Genomic DNA, 22,174 nt, shown 5'->3' with positions numbered 1-22,174 from the left:
CTCCTTGCCATTGATAATGCTCAACTTAACAGTCAAGACCAGATCTCTCTCTTCTTTGACTGCCTCTTACTCCCAGCCTTTCCTGTCATAATCACATCACTCCAATAGCATCCTCAGCTTCCACAAAATTTAGCATCCTTTTTCTCAAGATATTACTTTTCTTGAAAGTATATTTACTTACTTTTATGAATATTTACTTTTCTTGAAAGTAATATAATAAGGACTTTCATCTATCCAGTTACTTATCTGTACAAATTCCAAATTTAACTAAGGTTGGAATACTGCTCCCACATTTGGGTGGTCTGCACCTCAAACCTCTATAAAAATTCTTGATGTTGTTCAGAAGACAACTCATTTGATTGATCAGTTGACCACTCTCTTCAGCCACTGTCTCATTGGTCAGTTTCTGCACTGTCTTTCTTCTAAAAATATTTCCATGGGTAGTGTTCAGCAGAACCAGCATCCCTTTTTGTTGGAAGTTTATTTTACACTTGGTTAGACTATAATAAATTTAGTTTAATCCTTTATCCAAGTGTAAGCAAACAAAGTTTGCGCCTGAAAATATCTTCAGGACTGAGGTAAGGTGGTACATCCCTTGGCAACTCGCAACAAAGGTGGACCAAGCTCTCATCATTCCTTGTCTCAGTATCTCCCATAATGCAAAGCACATCTCCTTGCAGACATGTATACTGCTATGCATTAAGGGATGGGCCACTACCCATACCGGTTTCGACCTTTATTGAGGTCTTATCAGTGGGAGGCAGACCCAGAGTGGTGATACTAGGGCAGAAGCAATGGAGAGGTCATATTTACCTATACGAGTTTCCAACCGGTGTACCACCTTATTATTTTCAGCTGCAAACTTTATTTGCTTACACTTGGATAAAGGATTAAACTAAATTTATTATAGTCTAATCAACTGCAAAATAAACTTCCAACATCTTTCTCTAAATCCAGAGTAATTTAATAATAAGGTGGTACACTGGTTGGCAACTCGTATAGGTAAATATGACCTCTCCATTGCTTCTGCCCTAGTATCACTACTCTGGGTCTGCCTCCCACTGACGAGACCTCAATAAAGGTCGAAACAGGTCTGGGTAGTGGCCCTTCCCTTAACAAGGAGATGTGCTTCGCATTATGGGAGATACAGAGACAAGGAGTGATGAGAGCTTGGTCCACTTTGCTGCGAGTTGCCATGGGATGTACCACCTTACCTCAGTCCTGAAGATATTTTCAGGTGCAAACTTTGTTTGCTTACACTTGGATAAAGGATTAAACTAAATTTATTACAGCATCCATTACGTCTCCCATTTCTGCTTAAAACTACAGCAATGCAAGCAATAGCTACAACATCCTTTTAGTCATCTTTCATTTCATCTATCTCAGTTCTGTGGAACAGCCTTTCCAATGAAGTTCTCTAAGGACTACTACTTCCATCTCTTGAGGAATATCCACAAATTATTTTGCTCTTGATTCCAGCTCATACACAGCATTTATTTGCTCTAAGGCCTTGTATGAAAGTGATGATGAAAGGCCTCTCATGTATGAAAGTGATGTATAAAAAATGTTAGTGTTATGCGGATCAAAGCTGGTGGATTTTTTCTACCTCAGCATTTATTTGCTATAAGCCTTGCAGCCTCTCATGTATGGAAGCTTGTTTTTAATCCACATAACTAACATTCTGGATTGATCAAATCCAGAAACAATTTTTTTTCAGCTGATTATTATTATAAAGTAAAAGTTTACAGCGATTCTGTCATGCTGAAACCCCAAATAAACATAAACTGTACTGTGTTGCTGGAAGTTTATTTTGCACTTGGTTAGACTATAATAAATTTAGTTTAATTCTTTATCCAAGTGTAAGCAAACAACTTTGTTTGCTTACACTTGGATAAAGGATTAAACTAAATTTATTATAGTCTAACCAAGTGCAAAATAAACTTCCAACATCTTTCTCTAAATCCAGAGTAATTTAATGATAAGGTCGTACACCGGTTGTTAACTCGTATAGGTAAATATGACCTCTCCATTACTTCTGACTTAGTATCACCACTCTGGGTGTGCCTCTCGCTGATGAGACCTAAATAAAGGTCGAAACCGGTCTGGGTAGTGGCCCTTCCCTTAATAGCAGTATACATGTCTGCAAGGAAATGTACTTTGCATTATGGGAGATACTGAGACAAGGAGTGATGAGAGCTTGATCCACCTTTGCTGCGAGTTGCACCACTTTACCTCAATCCTGAAGATAATTTCAGGTGCAAACTTGGTTTGCTTATACTTGGATAAAGGATTAAATTAAATTTATTATGTACTGTATTGCACCGAGGAGAAATATAGCTCTAGGTGTTTTAAGATTAGCAAGACTTAAGTCCATGTTGTGAATGTAAGCTTATCACCAGAAAAATAATGGCCGATGAGAATTCAAATACAGATTGTAAAAGTTTACACACCAAAATTTAAACTCTGGCAGCCTTCTAATGAATGGACGAAACTCTTCATTTGCTTTTGTTGGTAATGTTGGCCCATCATCTATAATAAAAAATTTTTTTTTAAATATCACCATTTTTATAGAGTACTTTTGAAATCAAAATTTACTTATTTCAGAGATGATGAAAAGCATTCCAACTAAAAATAAACTTAAATAGCAACTATAAATTTAATACTAAGATGAGTACAATTCATTTCTGCTTTATACGAATGACATGAAACAAGCATGATCTCTAAAACATTCTAATTCTCACAAATATCACCTTATGTATACCTTATGCATGATAATAAATTATTACACAGGCACACCTCCATGGAGTTCAAAGACATATCATGTGAGGCCCACACTAACCATTATTCTCATAACATCTATTATAACTCTCTTTTAAGTTATTAACTGATAAGAACACTCTGGGAACCTGTTTAGTTTTAGTACCATGCTCCAAGCAAAATACTAATCCTTATGCCCCTGCTAATTACACTGTCATACAACTTCCAAGGATCACCCTTAGAAGTTGTATAAGAGTTTTCTCCTAGTTTCTTTTTCCTTATCAGTCTTATAGTAAAATTTCTTTAGCAGATATCTCTGTAAAACCTCTTTACAGAGGTTTTACAGAGATATTTAACCAAATCTGTGTATAACAGTTGAGATATAACTGTATCATGGCATTACAAAAAAGGGATAACTTCCTTATCTGTCTATCTGTCTGACCTCTGTCTATCGTAAACCAACATTTTCAGGCTGCTACATTCACTTCAGCTCATCATCCCTCTCAAAAATTTGGCATCATTAAATCATTGGTAACCAGAGCACACAGATTATGCTCCTCCGAGGATTCTCTAAAACAAGAATTGAAAATAATCAAAAACACAGCCACTCTAAATGGTTACAATCTCAAAAAAATCATCAGCAATTTCTCCGCACTTCAACCTAGACAAGAATAACCCCATAGGATTCCCATATCTTATATCAAAGGCATCTTCGAACGGCTCTCAAAAATTATGAAGAAATACAATCTTGCTGCCACCTACAAACCCATCAACCAGATCCAAAACTTGTTACCCTCACCTAAAGACAAACTTTCACCTATGCTACTACCTGGTGTATACAAGGTTCCATGCTCCTGTAAACTCTTATTTTGGACAGACAGGCAGATCAGTTTTAAAACGCATTACGGAACATCAAGACCATATCCGCCTCATAAAACCACATAAATCAGGCCTCGCTCAACACAGAGTTGAAAACCAAAACCACAAGATCCATTAGAAAAATACAAAACTTCAAAACAGATCTTCATATAAATATGAACATTTATATAAAGAAAGTACTGAAGCCCTACTCAACATACCAAATCTAAACTGCAATGATGTTCTTGCCATCCCTAAAGTATGGGAAATTTTCATACAAAATTGTGTAAAATAATAACTTAACTGTAATTAATTTTAATTTAATTCAATTTAAGTTCAGGCCGCAACGCACCACTGCACACAATTTGGATTCCTTTGTACGTACGCGTCCTTTCTTTTGTCATTCCTGGTATTGCCATACTGTAATGATGATGTCCTAAGATACCTAGGACGAAATATTTACGTAATAAAAACCTACTACTGTGGTTCACATGTGTTAAATTTAGTCGTTCCTTATCTCTGTTTGTCATTCTTAACATTCACATGGTCATCCTTTGACCTATTGTGTCCACTTTAGCAATGCCTTCTGACACCTCTGTTCACCTCTAAATCCCTAGCCTCATGAACTTCTTGCAGTGCAGTGCAGTTCCATTTAAGTAATATACAGCATACTTTTTTCATTCCCATGAATTCTTTACTTTCTAATATGCTGAATTAGCAGCTATTATCCTTAGCTACAATATTTAGATCATTCTGCAGTATCTTTCCATAACCATTATTAACTATCACTCCAGTCTACCGTCATTGGCAAACAACTCTGCTGGGCTGGTTGGCTGAGTGGTTAGCATATCTGCTCTCCAGTAAAAAGGCTGTGGGTTCAAATCCCACCAAGGGCATGATGTGTGTGATTGTCCTACTAAATCTTTGTGGAAAGGGTATCTGCGACCATACCACACTTCTTCTAGCAGAAGGTCTCACTCCCAAAACACCCAATAGGCTACGGAACTAACTAAGGCAAATAACTAGATATCCCCCCCCCCACCTCAAACCACCATTTGCAATGACGTGTATAGAAAATGAACAGCAGTGGCTCAAGTACAAATTCCTGTGGCACACAAGTGGTCACGTACCTTCTCTTTGATACAACTACATCATATATTGCACTCTGACATTTGTCCTTCAGCCACTCTCTTATCCATAACTGATTATTGGTTCAAGGATACATTGTGGATGGTTGGTGAATTTAGCGAGCTGTAAAATTGGTGATTTTTGTCTGTTTTATTGTGTTTTTTTCTTAGAAAATTTGTGTAGATTTTAGTGTTTTTAGTATTTTATAACATATTTTTATTAAGATATTTCAACAATAAGTATAAGTTGAAAACGGCACCAATTTGCACAAGAAAAGTAATGCTAAAAAGAGCACTGCATGCGAGAACAAGAAGGCTAGCCCACTAACGAGGTTATTCGAGTTGTGGAAGTTAATGAAAATGAATTAACCTCTAAAATAGCAAAATTAAAAACAGATCATCAGAGAAATTATGTGTGAATTACAAAAAGTCGAGAAGCATTTAAATGAGCATAGGGAGAAAAATAAAATTAAGCAGCAAAATAAAAAACAAAGCACGGAAACAGGTAAGTCAGGAAGTAACAGAAATCAGGTAGGTGACGCTGTCAGTAAAAAAAAGACGTTATTTGGTATGGTGACTAATAAAACATGCTATTGATAAGCAAGCTATAACTTTGAGTTTTCCAGGAGCAAAAAATTAAGAATATAAAAGAAGCGATTAAAAAACAGAAAAGAAAAGTAAATGACATCATTTGTTGTTCAGTCATTATCGATCAGTCGTTAATAGGCACTAACGACTTAACTAGTGATAAGTTCAGTATGAGAGGGCACATGAAAGGGTTGTTGGAAGAACTGAGAGAGAGTGAGAGAATGAAAATCATCAGTATTTTACCTCGATATGATAAAAATGAATGAAATGAAAACGATCAGAATCAGACATACTAACTGGTATTGAGGATAAAGGGTATACTATTTTTAGGAAGGAGAGAGAGGAGGGGCGTCCTGTATCGGATGACTTGAATCCACTTAAATTAAGACCTATGAATGTAGTAGTACTACTAACAGTGTTTCATGTTGCAGTTAGTTAAAAGCAATCTGGTGTGAGGTGGGATCTAAGAAGATCAATTACATAGTGGGGTGTTGTTATAGACCCGGTGTTACTAGTGATGAAGAAATGCATCAGCAAATAGACAAAGTGAGCACGAACAGAATAATCATAATGGGAGACTTTAATTATCCAAATAATGATTGGTTAGCAGTAGAATCTCATAAGAAGAATAAAAATGCATTTATTGAGCTATTGTGGGACATTTTGCTCAAGCAGCATGTGACAGGAATTCAAGGTCAAAGAGTGTTAGATTTGATTACAGTGTCAGATGTAATCAAGAAAGAAATTTAGTCACTTGGGAAGTGACTAAATTTATGAATGTTCCATTCAGAAAAGGTTACATGCTGAACTACAAAGCAGGAAATTATGACCAACTGAGGAGTATACGGAGTTCAGTGCAATGGGATGGGTTGACAGATGGGAAGAATATCAACAGTGCGTGGGAAGCATTTAAACAATACTTAAATGATGCGATATTAGAGTGTGTCCCAAGAGCTCAAACAATAAACAGGGTAGGAGTCAAATGGATGAGTAACTTTATTAAGCAAGATATTCATAAGAAAAGGATGATGTGGAAAGAATACCATGTGCATAAGGATGATGTGTATTATGAAAATTATAAGCGGCAGGCTAGAATAGTCACAACTGTTGTACGGAAAGCAAAGCCCGAGTACAAAAAGAAACTGGCTCTGCAAGTTAAAGACAACCCAGATATACTGCAAGTAAATGAATATGAAAGAATAACTCTTCTAAATGTATATGGCATGAGGGTAGTATATGCAGAAGAGGCTGTTCAAGTAACGAGTGACCATTTTGTTAAAAGCTATCAACCTGGTATATGCAACACCGAGCTCACTGCTACCTCTTCACTTGATGAAGAAACTCAGGTGTATGAGGACAAGGTATTAGAGCTGGTGCATAAACTGAATAAGAATTCAGCAATAGGGACTGATGGGATATCAGTATGTGTGCTAAAAGAGCATTCAGCAGAACTGGCTATTCCTTTGACCATACTGTTTAATATGACTCTACAAACAGGGAAGTTTCTGCAGGAATGGAAAAATACATGGTAATTGAATTGCATAAGGGTGATGCAAAGACCAATATATCCAACTATTCACCAATTAAGGCTGGCATTCAGAAATGAGTTGAGAATGAATCTCTACTTTGTAATGAGCAACATGGGTTTACTACGGGAAGGTCATGTTTTAGCATCTTGCTCACATTCTATAACAATGTTTCCATTTAACTAGACAAGGGGAAATGATACACCATGATACTTTCGGATTTTGCTAAGGCTTTTGACAGAATACCACATGGTAGACTGTTGCATAAATTGCAGGAAATGGGTTTGGGCTATAGAATATTAGCATGGATAAGATGACTGACTGACAGATATCAAAAAGTGGTATACCGGGGATGCGAGTCTGCAAGATTTAAGGTAACAAAGTACTACAAGGATCACTGCTCGGTCCACTGTTATTCAATCTCTACATTAATGTTGAGAAGCAACATACAGCTATTTGCTGATGATCCAAAGATAGGTAGGGTAATCAGGAATGCTGCTGATATGCAATACTTGCACAATGATTTGAAGAGGCTGGAATTGTGAGCACATGAAAATGGATGTCAGTAAATGAAAATATCCAATGTCATATTATATTGGTGAGATTATGCTAAAAAAAACTGATCAGGCTTGGGATCTTGGATATAGCAAGTTGAAGTTCACGGGTCATGTAGCAAAGATTGTAAATACAACTCAAAAGATAATCGAATTGCTGAAATGGGCTTTCACATGTAAAATTAAGGATGTCATTTTGCCTCTTCACAAGGCCTTGATAAGACCTCACTTGGACTATTGTGTACTTTGTCTGATCTCTTGGTTTCTGTTGTGATTCTGATATATTTGAGAGAGAGAGAGTGTGCAAATGAGTGTGTTAAAAATTATATCAGGATTATGGAATACTGCTTATGAAGACAGACTGAGAATTTGTAGACTGCACACACTAGCAAACAGGAGAAAGAGGAGTGATATGATTGAGACTTACAAATCAGTATGTGTGTGCTAAAAGAGTGTTCAGCTGAACTGGCTATTCCTTTGATCAGGCTGTTTATTATAAGTCTGATGGGATATCAGTACTGAAAGGGTTATACAGGATTGCAATTGATGGAATTTTTCAATTTATGGAGAGTGGGGAAAGGATAAGAAGGCATCCTTGGAAGCCGAGAATGAATGCCGCTAAGAAGGGGGTTGAGGGCTAGATTTTTCTCTCATACATTGGTAGTGATTGGAATGGATTGCCATTGGATGTTGCAAGTGCAAGCTGTGTGTATGAATTCAAAAATAAGTATGATAGCTGGTGCGTGTAGTATGTGGCCTCCCTCAATCCTGGAGGTCTCTCTTAATAACAATAGTAATAAGACAGCTTCAGGTCCATCACTATTTGATTCGACTTACATGATACAATTCCATGTGATATTGTAGCCATTTCACCTATCTAGACTTATTATATATTCAACTTACTTTATTATAGAAAGAGAATAAATTTCTAAGACAAGAATTCCTGTTCACGAAGCTATGCTGAACCCCCATAGAATAATCATATTCTTATCTACCCTTTCTAGAATTCTGAACTGACCAACTTTTTCAATCACACCTGAGATACTACTAATTGGAATACTAATCTATAATTTGTTATCTGTCTTAGAGCCTTAATAGGACCATAATTGCCCACTTTCTGTTCCTTTGAGACTCTGCCAGTGCTAAAACTTAATTAGCCTAGTTAGAACTGTCATTTCTCTTGTAAAAATGGGCTGATATCTTATCCAATCCAGCTGTATTCACAATGAAGTTATATTCACAGTACACTCACGTTTCTTAATATCTCAAACACCTTCAGTTCATCTGCATCAGTTAATACATCATCTCCACTTAAATGATACACACATGCAGTTACTATATGATTTCCAGCAAAGTAACTCTGGAATCTTCCTTGGCCATCTTGGCTAATTTCCTCTTGTAATGTGGCAACCTGATCTGTCTCCTAACCATGCTAATCATCTTTCTCCACATTCTCTCTCTCTCGATCTCTATTTTAAATCATCTTTAATGATGCTTCTCATCCCCTTAACACCTAGCTGATTTACACTACCTGCAATCTAATAATGATTTCCTTAAATACCTTGGTTTTAGTATTTAACTAAAAATTCCACATGCTTTAACCACCTCCCAGTTTAAGACTGCATGATTTCTCTCCCCTATTAGAAGCAAAGTGATTAATTTGGTTATGGATAAATACTTCTAATGCTGTCACTAGATGCAATATTCTTAAACCTTGGGCACCTTCTAACACATGCTGTTTTAGGTAATTAGTTCTTATATCTGCATAAATTCCATTTCCTTTCTTCTCGTGTGCCCTTTTTTCCACCTTCCAATCTATGTCTATGTAGCCCAAGTCCACCAAAATGATTATTCATCCTGTGCTTAGTGAGCTAATTTGCTGATATAGGAAATTCTTTTGCTCTCCATAGCAGCAACCAACCATATATTTATATGGTTGGTTGGACATTAGGACATCATGCTCGTTCTCTTCTTGATGATGAGATAGAACTTTCTCAGGTCTACTTTTCAACTACCGTATATTTTCGCGTATAATGCGAACTAGAAATTTTGTTTGAAAACTAGCCCTAAAATACCATGTCCACATATAATGCGATCTGTTAATCTTGTTCCATACCATTATAAATAAAACAATACGAATTAACGAAAGAAATATTTATTTTAAAACAAACTGTCAAATCCTTTAAATTCTTCAACTTTTGAGTCATCAAACATTTCATTTATAAATTCATCTGTAGGTATTGCATCATTAATGGAGCAGTTGTCAGCAACAATTATATAAAAAGGGTGCTGCTAAACAAAAATAGACTAAATAACCATAAAAATATTTTTTGACATAAACCTAGTATTTATACAAAACCATAAGCTAAATAGACTTTCTTAAATGACTTTTCATTTAAGAACGTTCTTTTAAGAAGGTATGCGTTTCTTTAAAAAAGAAATTTCTTTATATGAAGACAAATCAGAAAAAAGTCACTCTTTCTTCTGTAGAAGAAAGAGTGACTTTTTCTACAGCATCTACTTCTGTAGATGCTGTAGAAGCTGCTGTACCAGTCATGCAATATGGGGAGGTGCTCCATCTTGCATAAAAATGGTCTCATCCAGACACTGTCATTGCTGAAGTTGTGGAATGACGAAACTGTTCAGCATACTGCAATAATTCTGTGCAGTAATATAACAAGTTACTGGCTCTGTCAGGGTAATGTACTCAAATAAGAATGGCCCTATTATAAAATATGCTGTAAAACCACACCAAACGATAATTTACGGTGAATGTAATGGGAGTTCCTAGAGCACGAGGTGATTCGGAAGCCCAAATTCAACAATTCTAGGTGTTTACTGTCCCATTCAGATAAAAATGTCCCACATCTGCCTACAGAATTTTCCAACGCCAAGAGTCAACTTTCAATCCGACCAGAAATGTCAATCACTTATCATAATCATCATGTAGCAGCTGCTGCATATGTGGCTGATCTCATATGGATGAAATGTAATAAAATGCGCAAGACCTTCCATATTGTGGAATAAGGCATATGCAATTGCTGCGCTACTCCGTGGGCACTGCTACTACCAGCAACATTTTCATGTGATCTGTTGAAAGTTGTGGTGGCACTGGTTTCCATTGTCTGCCAGGTCAAACTCCCAAATAATTCATCTAACTATGTTAGCTGACAGAGGACCTTTACAAGTGCTGGTAGGTTCTAAACTCACAAGGAGTGGTTGATGCATCTCATTAAGGTAAAATAACTTGCATAACGTGTTATTATCACAAGTAATGTGCGATAAGGTAAAGTGAGCAACATGTCAACTATCAATAGGAATGCATTTATGAAGTTTTCCCTTTACTTTATAACTCTTATGATGCCAGCAAAACAGGTGTTGAACTTTGTTTTATGTGAATGTTTGGCTTCTTGGGCTACAACAGCACCATATTCCCCCTATTGGCAATTTTTCAATTTTTTTTTTTTTTTTTTCAGAATCCTTCATCCCATGTCTTCATTAGTCTCCCTACCAAATTTGGTGGCATTGTAGTTGTTAGATCAAGATACATAAGGCTCTGAAATAAGGGAAGTTTAATCATGGCAACCCTGTATATAACTGAAGAAATTTAATGACTAGAAGCTGAGAGTTAACAAAACAGAAAAATCTATATTATTTGAACGCACAACTAGTTTCATCATCTTAAACGACTTCATCAGGTGCATAACATAAAAAGAAAAAAGTTGCAAATGTACTGCTGACATTTGAAGGCGTTCTGGATGCCATAGCACTGTTGGGAAATTCGCGTGGAGATGATCTCATGTATGCTAAAGTCAGATAGCTGAAGAGTGATAATCAGATAGATTACAGCTAAGGTTTATAGCTAAGGATTATAGCTAATTAAGATGGACCAGATTGAGGACATTTTTTGTTGATTCCACAATTCTCCTCTCAAGCTTAATCATAGCATCTAAAAATGTTTTCCGATTTGTTCCAGATCACCGGATGAGTGATAGAATCTTCATCATTAGGGTTTGCAGATATCCAATTTTATTTTAGTTCTTTACATTTAGATGTAATTTTATTTTTTAACTTTTGGTTTATTAGTAATTCAGCTGTGCTCTGAGTAGTAATTTTTATTTTAATGAACTGAGGGAAAAAAAGATTGATATTCCACCTCCAAACTCCATTCCCATGAAGGTAATAAAAAAATTCCAGAAATACAACAAAGAAAATAGTGAAAAACTGCATACTGATGACAGAACATAAAGGATTGGCAATAACCAAACAAAAAGAACACAAAACAAAAACAGGAAAAAAGTACAAATGTGAACAATTTTATTAAAAGAAATTTTGCCTATAATTTCATGGGGATTCTCGATATGAAAAAATTGCCAAAAATATAAGCATGGGTGAGAGGAAAATCACTAATGTGAGCATGAAATTATGAGTTTAATAGAGCTGCATGGTTCTAATTATAACTGCAATCCAAATGTATAATAATAATAATAATCATAATAATAAATCTGATAAATTGTGTAACAGGAATAAATGCAATTCATCAGATCTATTGAGATTAGAACAAAACAGTAATGCAGAGCAACTGTTCAGTAGAGAAGTACTATCTTGAGTGGAAAAAGATCTGAGATCTTTTTTTTTGTGAGAAACAAAGCAAAACTGTATTTTGGAAGCATTGAAATTGACTAGGTTGCTTTCACCCCAATGAAGAACACTATGGAGATCAAAATTCAGGGCACTTATTACAATGGTTGAGCACTGCAAATCTTGTCATATGAGTAGGATAGGTGGAGTGTGCTATCATCAGCAAAACTATAAATAGGGTTTACAGTCAATGAGAGCAGTTTGTTGACATAAATGTGTTGTCAATTAGTATGCAGTTTTTCAGTATTTTCTTTGTTCTGTTTCTGGCATTTTTTTATTATCTTCATGGGATTGGAGTTTGGAGGTGGAATATCAATCTTTTTCCCTCAGTTCATTAAAAGAAAAACTTACTACTCAGAGCACAGCTGTGTAAAATCTCGATGTAGCTTAAAAATACCAAAGCACTTTACATCGATTTTTTACAGAGGTCAAGTGGCATGTGAATGTTGTAAAAATAACTTGTCTCTGTATATTTTGTACGAGATATTTTTGTAAATAATCCTTTGGAAGTTAACTGTATATACTCCTTTAATAAGAATATTTCAGAGTGTAAAAAAAACAAGGCTTACAAGCTTACAAGCTCTGCACGTAAACATCTCTGAAGTCAGTCAGAAAGGTTCACACTACTTTCCGATGGCCGGCAACTTACAATCAAAAGAAAGCAGAGGAGAACAGAAAGTGGGCCGAACTTGAAAGAATGAAAGAGTCATGCCGAATTCTTTGGGGGTTACAAACTTCGTGTAAGGTTTCAGAGAAGGCATAATAAAAAGGGACAGAGCCAAGCATAGGGCGCTTCCTGGTTCGAGATGTTGCTAGAGAGAGGGTTTCCAGAGGCCACAGATAGAGCTCCCCACTTCCCAGAGGAGAAAAGCCGATGTAAATTCCCGAAGCAGAGAGTTGGCGGCAGTTTCAGTTATCGGAAGAGCTTCCAGTTGCCGAGAAGAGAGAGGGATCCCATTCAAGAGTCAAAAGAGACAGTTGGCGGCAATTACAGTTTCTTAGAGAGGGGAGTTCAAGCTACTTGAGACGGCAGTCATCTAGGCATTTTTGGCGAGCCAAAGCAGAGGAGAAAAGGCGATGTAAATTACCCGAAGCAGCTTCGCTCGGAAGTTTTTCTTTTTGCCGGAGCTGTATGAGTATCACAGGTCGCTGTTTACAGCCTGCTATTTTTCCGATGAGATGCTACTGAAGCCAAATTTCTTGAATGAAGTTGGAGATCTAAGATGAAAGAATTGCCATAGAACTTTTAGTGAGACTTTTGACTGAATGTGTGATACAGAGCCTATGTAAGTTACACACTTTTGTATATTTCCTCTTATAGTTGTTATAGAAAGACATTTAAGATTTCTGTTTAATAGTGATAAGAAATGTCCTTAAGAGAGTCAATTGGCATGTTGGAAATTGATATGAAATTTGTAAAGATAACTCTAACCTCTTTGCAAGTAAACTAAGAGTTTAATAATTGAATTTGTAAGCAGAGAGCTAATAGGTTTTTTGAGTTAAAGAGATTAATTAATGCTGAAGTAAAAAGGTTCTAATTTGTGCTAAAGAATTTTTATAGATGGATAGAGAAAGCAATCTCCCTATTGTTTAATTCATGTATATTTCATAGTAATGTAAATAAAATGTGTTGTTAAAGGAGTGCTGCCCGATTGTTTATTTTTACAACTGCACTGTTCCTAAATAAATCAGATTTGTGAGTGGGAAACTAAGTGAGATAGCTGATGAGTAAAGTTAAGTAAAAGAATAGACCACGACTGTTTGTGTAAAGTCTACACAAACTTATTGAGTTTTATGCTAATTAAATGATATTAATGGCACAGTCTAAATTAAATAAATATTCTATTATCTTAGGCATAAGACTCGTAGCGCGAAGGGTAGATAAACATAGTACGCAGTAGAGTAAACGAGAAAGTTACAAGAGAAAAAGCGCATTAGAGTAAAGCTATAATGAATTAGGAATAAATATATAAAGAATTAAGAATAAAGATATTACTAATATAGGCAGAATAAAAAAGGAAAATATATAGAAAAAACGTGTAGAATAGTCAAGATAATAAAATAACACATTAAATAGATATTACAGCTGAATTACTAATAAACCAAAAGTTAAAAAATAAAATTACATCTAAATGTAAAGAACTAAAATAAAATTGGATAAATTAAGAAGTATATATGTCAACGTGCAGCTGTCTATTATAATACAAAATTAGCATGCAGTGCAATAAAATTTTGAAAAACCCAAACTGATAGCATTAAAAATGAAAGATAAAAGAGGCAGCCTGACTGGTAAATTAAATCTGAAGCACAGAAGAAAGCCCCCATTTATAACTAGTTCCCCCAAAAAAAGGTGACAGATGCCTATCATCAAACTATCAACTTATTGCTCTCACTTCAATTTTGTCTAAAGTAATGGAGAAGGTTATCAACAGTCAACTTATTTAACACAGAGAACTAATAGTGATCACTAGTATATGCCAATCTAAATCTGCACATCTCCAGGCCCACATCACACACCTCTGGACCCATTCCTTGGAAATTGGGAAGGTTTGGAGAAACCTATGCTGTTGTTTTTGACATCTCCAAAGCTTTTGATAGGGTCTAGCATTGACCAACATTCGGACTGCCTTCATCCTTGTATAATTGGCATGCCATTTCTCACAGTGCAGGTTTCATAAGGAACCTGCACTGTGAAGGACTTACATAGAAGGGATATGATAAACATCAGAAATGACAACAGGAAAAGCTTATTCTTCACAAAATTTAAAGATGAAACCTTTTGGACTAGGCAGAAATGCTACTTGAATGTCATGAGGCCTAATCTGCATGATATGCTTGTGAATGCAGTGGATAGCCATATAGCTGGCTTCCTCGTGAGTGGGTCAAGAAGGAATGTTCCTACAGCCGTTTATCACTTTTTTTTCCTTCTAATAAACATCTCACTGAAATATTAGATAAAAAAAAGCAAATCAAGAAATATTAAGAAAATATTAAATCCACTTTACCCAATTATTTTGATGAGATCTTCATCATCATTACAACCATAAATAAATGCAAGAGTTCTTCTCTATCATCTTTCAAGAGGAATTCAAACTATGGCCATTCTTCACGTTGAAGCATGAATATTGCAAAGATGTTCAAGGGCTCTTTACAATATATTCTACAAAGGCAATTCCCTGGTGTTTATAACATTGCTAGTACCATATGTGCAAAGGAATAGTAATTTAGCCAATCCAAACAAAGTAAAATTTCTGACCAATCTGGGCTTGTTATTCTTAATTGCAAGCATAAGGTTCTTCAAATGAAGACTGAAATCATTTACAAGAGCATGTTCTTTATTAGAAGATTGCATACAGAGAGCTGTGAAGCATTACTGCATTATTCAAATCTTAATAGATCTGATAGACTGCATTTATCCCTGCTGTGGAAGGTAGTGCTTCTTAAAACTACTTGTCTAAGTTATTTTGTTTTTTAATTGAATTATTATTACACACTGTAACTCATGCAACTTTAAAAAACTGCAATGAATGCATGAGTTTTATAAAGAATCAACAGAGCAACATATGCTTTTACATTTTTTTCATAACTAAAGATGTCTATAATATGACGGGCAAAAATTTAATGAAAAAAACTTTTTTTTGTCATGTAAATAATCCAGTTTTAATAGTATCTAAGATGACTATAAATAATCCAATAATACTTACCATAGTCATCACTAAGTGCTGGGTCTATTTTAGGGGTAAGAAAGGCTATAAAAAGGTTGAGGTGATAAATACCTAAGGCATATGTGATTATGTACCAACCCTATAAAGAGAATTTCACATTTAAAAGATGCATTAAAAATGAACACATGAAAAATAATTTTACCGTTCTAACTTTACGTTAAATAAGAAAACAGTTTTTACATCTAAATGATATTAAGTTTCTGGCTATATATATATATATATATATATTTGCCTAGATTTGTATCAGCACAGTAATGTAAATAAAAACCAGCTACACACAGAGGTTATCTATCAATGTAACATGAAATTATATGGGAAAAGTAGACATTAGATAGCAGAAAGAGTGACTTTCAGAGCGGAACAGATTTAGGAAATCTATAAAGCTAGGAGTAACATTAGCAGATATTAGAAATATATACACGTTAGCACAAGAATAATGTTTAATTTGCCAAATATTTCGGTCTGAATATTATAGACCATCTTCAGTGGCTACATAGGAATAGTTTTTAAAAAAACAGAGTGGAATACGAACAATTGATCATTCACACATAGAACGAGCCGCGTGATGTCATATCGCTAAGTATTAGAAGAGTAAACATTTTTAAAAAACATAATTAAAGATATTAATTCAGAAATTCGTATAATATAGAATCTTTATATACGAATGTACCTCTCAAAGAGACTTTGGAATTACTAGCTGACATCTTCCCACAAGATATTATAAAACTATTTGATTTCGTAATGCACTCTGATATTTCTTATGTCAAAATAAATTTCCATATTTTTGCTTGGAACAACACCATCATCTGTTTTCTTCTTCTCATAAAAACCACAAATCAACCTCATCAGATTTCTTTCAGCTTTAAGAAGTCATAACCCACATCTTTTTATGCCTTCTTCAATAAACTTCATTTTTTGATTGTTCTTACTGAAATAGTATCAATGGCAGCCAGTTCAATTTCCTGTAAAGGATTTTTTCATAAAATATCTGTCAATAGTGTCAACACATATGCTATGCTTAGTTTCTGGAACATGCAGGCTGGAAGAATAAACACTGTGGCCACAAACTGCCATCACACGCATATGAAACACACACAATATAAATTAACTTAATTTTGTTAACAATGATTTTAAATGTCAAGAAATTAATTTTTATTAACTGGATGTTAGTCCTGGGAATTGAATTTTTTAAATCATCCATTGTGAATGTGTTAAAATATAAAAAGAGAAATAAAGTTTGATATTTTTAGATCCAAATTCAATTTGTGTAGTGTTAAGAGTATGGAGATGACAAAAAACAGAGTATTATTAATAAATATAAATATGAAGTACAAGTGGTAAAAATCAATGAAATTCAATATGTATATGTGTGTGTGTGAGAGAGAGAGAGAGAGATTATTAACTCGACAAAATTTGAATTCAGACATGTCGAGTTCTAGATTAAGTATCGTTCGAGTTCTCAAACCCAAAAAATTATAATCCACACAGTACACCAATATCACTAATGTAGCCAACTGTTAACACTATAGGCCTGAACTCTGGTGAAAAAATATACAAAGCTAGAGTAATATCTAGCATCAGTTGATTAAAACAAAAACACATTTGTCGTGGCCAAATCATTATTTGAAATAAGAGCTGAAATTATCGCATAGGATCCTGGATTAGAGGACTGCTGGAGAAAGTGAAGCAGCAATTATGCAGGTTGAATGTTTGGTATTCATATTATTAAGATTTTTTGGCCATCATTATTGCTGAGATTAGGATGGTTCGTTAGAATTTCTTTAAAGTTGAATTGGGAATTGCCCTGGACACTACCCCAATCTACTTAGAGTAGTGTCCAGGGCATAATCAGAGAGGCCTTATATTCCATGATTATGTTTAATGTACTTTTTGTGTTTTATTTATTTATTTATTCACAGATTGGAATTGTGCATCCTGTTTCACCTATATATGGCAGGTATAGATGTACAGGACTTGGTATATCCTGGTGGACCAAAGAATCCTCGAAGGAGTTAAGTTCTTCGATTTTGTAGGGGAGTTTAAATGCGACATTAGCATTCTCTTTGTGTAGGCATGTTATTTTATTTATTTTTTCAGAGGCAAGGCCAGTAGTGTTAATGATTGACCAAATTAATGATACTTTGGCACACTGAGTGGATTGTGTACTCCAGATAATGACCTTAATATGCAGGCTGAAATGTAGAACTGAATACCTTTAGGGATTCTGTAGGTGATAGTTTGTGGCTACATAGTTTTTGCATTAGTACTACCACTGAAATATTCCATTACATGTAGTTTTCTAAATATACAATACTGAATATTTTTCAGCGCTTACTCCTATGGACTCTCTTTTCAACTCATGAAGAAGTATCCTGACTTTCACGGCTAGCACAAAGATGCTGGACACAAAGAAGCTCTCACCACAGTACCATAACAGTATAATGCAATTACACTTCCTGTTGGGTGTGCATATATTACTATGCATCATGTGAAGACTCACTATTCAGACTGGTTTCAACCTTTGGAGAGATCTCATCATTGGGAGTTAGAGTCAGGATGATACTGGTCCAAAAGGAAGTGTGATTTGAATTATGGAATACTGAAGCAACTGACATGAAGTCAACAGCTTCTATATACAAGTAGACTAGTCATGATGATACATTATGTGCAAACTTTGTTCACAGTTCAATAAAGGACTAAAATAAAAATATAATTCATTGTCATGCAATATACTATCTCTGTTGTCAATCTATACATAGAAAGATCTAAAAAGAAATTTTATCACAAGTCAACTTAAAACAAATAAACTGCCATTTTTGAATGGTCTAATCAATCAAAAATGCAGAGAGAGAGAGAGAGAGAAGCCACCACATACTCATGTAAAATACAGAAACTATTCCTCTTCCATACCTTGGTTGAATTTTTACTCATCCTGCTTCATTACTAAAAGATTTAAATATTAAATATGAGGGTAGCATATTTGACAGTCCAAAAACTATAATCCTCCTGAGGTCTCCTAAAGCTAGTAATCCTTTCAGGAAATTATCTAGGTGACTATAACATTTGCTGTTTTTGCATAAAGCTTTATGTTGTCCAAACTGAGAAAAATTAAGAAAACACGAAAGTTTAACATTCACAGCACTGACTTTTACAAAAGAAAAGAAAAGTCTGTTTAATTCATGCATGTCTTATCTCCAAACCACATCATGGAGAATCACACCTATAATGCCATATTCGGAAGAAAATCATTTTAAGGAATCCAGCAAAGTTATTTGCTTACAAGAAACTTGATAATAATTAGGGTTTGATTTTCCATGACACATGAAAGTCATGTTTCAAATCTTGTTTGTAACACTTCAGATCTCAATTATTCCAACAATAACTGGAAACCAATTCAAGAAAGATGACATCATCATCATCATCAAATTCCTGCCATGTACCCTCAAGGGTGTAAAGGATATGATAGTACTACATGAAAAAATTACATCATTATTAATTTCCTATCTACAATTTTCCTCCAAATCAGTCTGTTACTTGTCAAGACTCCACCATTATCAGATCTTATATTTCTATCGTCTAAAGCACTTTGTACAGTATCAATCCACCTATATCTTGGTCTTCCTCTAGGTCGTTTTGCTGCCAACCTGGCAGAGAACACTTGTTTTGCTAATCTTTCCTCACCCATTCTGTTTAAGTGACCATACCACCTGAGATTAGCTCTGCTAACACATTCCTGGATGCTGACAATGTCAAGTTCTTTCCTAATATCCTCGTTTTTAATATGATATTGCCATTGATGCCACCTGTTCAGGCCTATAATCTTTCTCAGGACTCTCATATCTGTGGTCTCTAGTCTTTGGTCAAGTGTTTTACTTCTGACCCAGCTCTCAGATCCATAAGTTAAAACTGGTTTGAACACTGTCTTGTACACAGCTAATTTAGTGTTCCGACTAATTTCTCTCTTATTCCATATGAATTATACAATTGACTTCCCACCATACCAGCTTTGCTTATTCTGTTGTCTATTTCTATATTTAATTTACCATCTTCAGTAAAAATTGTGCCTAAATAGCTGAAATGTTTTACTTGTTCCACAGGTTCTCCATTCACAACACAGTTGACATTTTCAATAATTCTGCCTATTTTCATTGTCTTTGTCTTTTTATTGCTGATCTTCATACCATATCTATTACAACAGCTATTCAATTTAGTCAGAGAATCTTGCAGACTTGTAGAAGATTTATTTAGAAGTATAACATCATCTGCATAAAGCAAAGAGCTGACATTAACATCTCCAATTTTGATATCATGTTTAATACCACTTTCCTTCATAATGTGATCCATATAGATAATGAATAACAGAGGGGATAATGTACATCCTTGTCTCACACCAGATTTAACATTAAACCATCTTCCTGTACTTCCTTCAATTCTAACTGCTGACTTATTTATTATTCAAAACAAAGTTATTTCTAAAACAATTATGTTTTTTATATTTTCAATGTTACTCAGTCTTTTCAAAAGAATTTCCAAAATAATAATCTATCAATTTATTCAATGCATCTTTAATTTAAAAAATTTTTTCACAATAAAAGGCTCTTTTTTTTTTTTCTCGAATGTCCTTCAACAAATCTATTATATAAAAATTGTGATTGATTACCATAACTGCTCAAACATTCAAAAAATACAAACAATAAAAATAAAATTTAGAGCATTTTTTTTTGTTTTCAATCTGTTTAATCTTTTACCTGACTTCATATCACATTATCCTAGTTCACACATATTTATTGCTTTGCATTAAGAGCCACTACCCAGATCAGTTACAATCGAAGAAACTGTTAAAAAAAAATTCAATGATACGCAGGTACAAAAATGGCAGTAAATTCGCTCACTTGAACAGATGGTTAGGTTAGCAGCGAGCGAGCTACAATCACCTCGAGCTGAACGTGTTAAATTCCATGTGATTAATTCTCCTAACTCTGGTGTTGTAGTCAGATTTCATTAGACACCTTCTAATTCCCATAAAGTTTCTCATGAAAATGTAATTCCTTAAACTGTCTTCTCACTTTATTATAATCACTTGCCAATAAAGGTATGCCCAGGTCAATTCTGCATACATCCCTTCTTAGTCAAAGTTATTTCATACATTATCACGCTCCAAGTCAAAATTGCATGCTCAGTCTCATCAAATGGATGCATAGCAGTCAATTTATTTATAGATACACTATTACTATCATATCCTGTATACCCTCAAGGGGTGTACAGGATATGATAGTACTACATGAAAAATTTACATCATTATTAACTTCATATCTACAATTTTCTTCCAAATCAGTCTGTTACTTGTCGAGGCTTCAACATTATCAGATCTTATATTTTTATCATTTAAGGCACTTTGTACCGTAGCAATCCACCTATACCTTGGTCTTCCTCTGGGTCGTTTTCCTGCCAACCTGGCAGAGAACGTTTGTTTTCTTAATCTTTCCTCACCCATTCTATTTAAGTGACCATACCACCTGAGATTAGCATTGCTAATGCATTTCTGGATGCTAACAATCGCAAGTTCTTTCCTAATATCCTCGTTTTTATTATGATATTGCCATTGATGCCATCTGTTCATGCCTCTAATTTTTCTCAGAACTTTCATATCTGCGGTCTCTAGTCTTTGGTCAAGTGTTTTACTTCTGACCCAGCTCTCAGATCCATAAGTTAAAACTAGTTTGAACACTGTCTTGTATACAGCTAATTTAGTGTTTCCGACTAATTTCTCTCTTATTCCATATGAATTTATTCAATTGACTTCCTACCATACCAGCTTTGTTGGTTATTGTTGTCTATTTCCATATTTAATTTACCATCTTCACTAAAAATCGTGCCTAAGTAGCTGAAATGTTTTACTTGTTCCACAGGTTCTCCGTTCAAAACGCAGTTGACATTTTCAGCGATTTTGCCTATTTTCATTGTCTTTGTCTTTTTATTGCTGACTTTCATACCATATCTATTAAAACAGTTATTCAATTTAGTCAGGGAATCAGAATCTTGCAGACTTGTAGCAGATTTATTTAGAAGTATGACATCGCATAAAGCAAAGAGCTGACATTACATCTCCAATTTTGATATCATGTTTAATACCACTTTCCTTCATAATGTGATCCATATATATAATGAATAACAGAGGGGATAATGTACATCCTTGTCTCACACCAGATTTAACATTAAACCATCTTCCTGTACTTCCTTCAATTCTAACTGCTGACTAAGTATTGCTTGATATAATGCCCCATTGACACCATATAACTGTGGCATATTGAATAGATTCTCTCTTAGCACCTTATCATATGAATTTTCAAGATCGACAAAACTTAAATACTTATCTTTGTTATATTCCCATGATTTCT

The 22,174-nt window shown here is 34.8% G+C and overlaps 1 protein-coding gene across 2 annotated transcripts in view; it reads right to left on the bottom strand.

Moving 5' to 3' along the window:
* The window catches only part of LOC150107685 (protein RER1-like), a 121,780-nt gene that overhangs the window by 74,150 nt on the left and 25,456 nt on the right, over positions 1-22,174 (bottom strand). For both annotated transcript variants that reach the window (XM_090392006.1, XM_090392007.1), the window contains exons 5-6: positions 15,756-15,855; positions 2,451-2,529 (exon numbers count right to left, since the gene is read on the bottom strand). In XM_090392006.1, coding sequence (XP_090248132.1) covers positions 2,451-2,529; positions 15,756-15,855 — 179 coding nt within the window. The remainder of the gene's footprint in view (positions 1-2,450; positions 2,530-15,755; positions 15,856-22,174) is intronic.

The sequence above is a fragment of the Typopeltis vanoorti genome, chromosome 4 (assembly GCF_054136105.1).
Source record: "Typopeltis vanoorti isolate ZY-2024b chromosome 4, IOZ_Tvanoo_1.0, whole genome shotgun sequence".
NCBI lineage: Eukaryota > Metazoa > Arthropoda > Arachnida > Uropygi > Thelyphonidae > Typopeltis > Typopeltis vanoorti.
The sequence above is the reverse complement of the archived record's forward strand: the minus strand, read 5'-3'. Positions and strand labels throughout refer to the sequence as shown.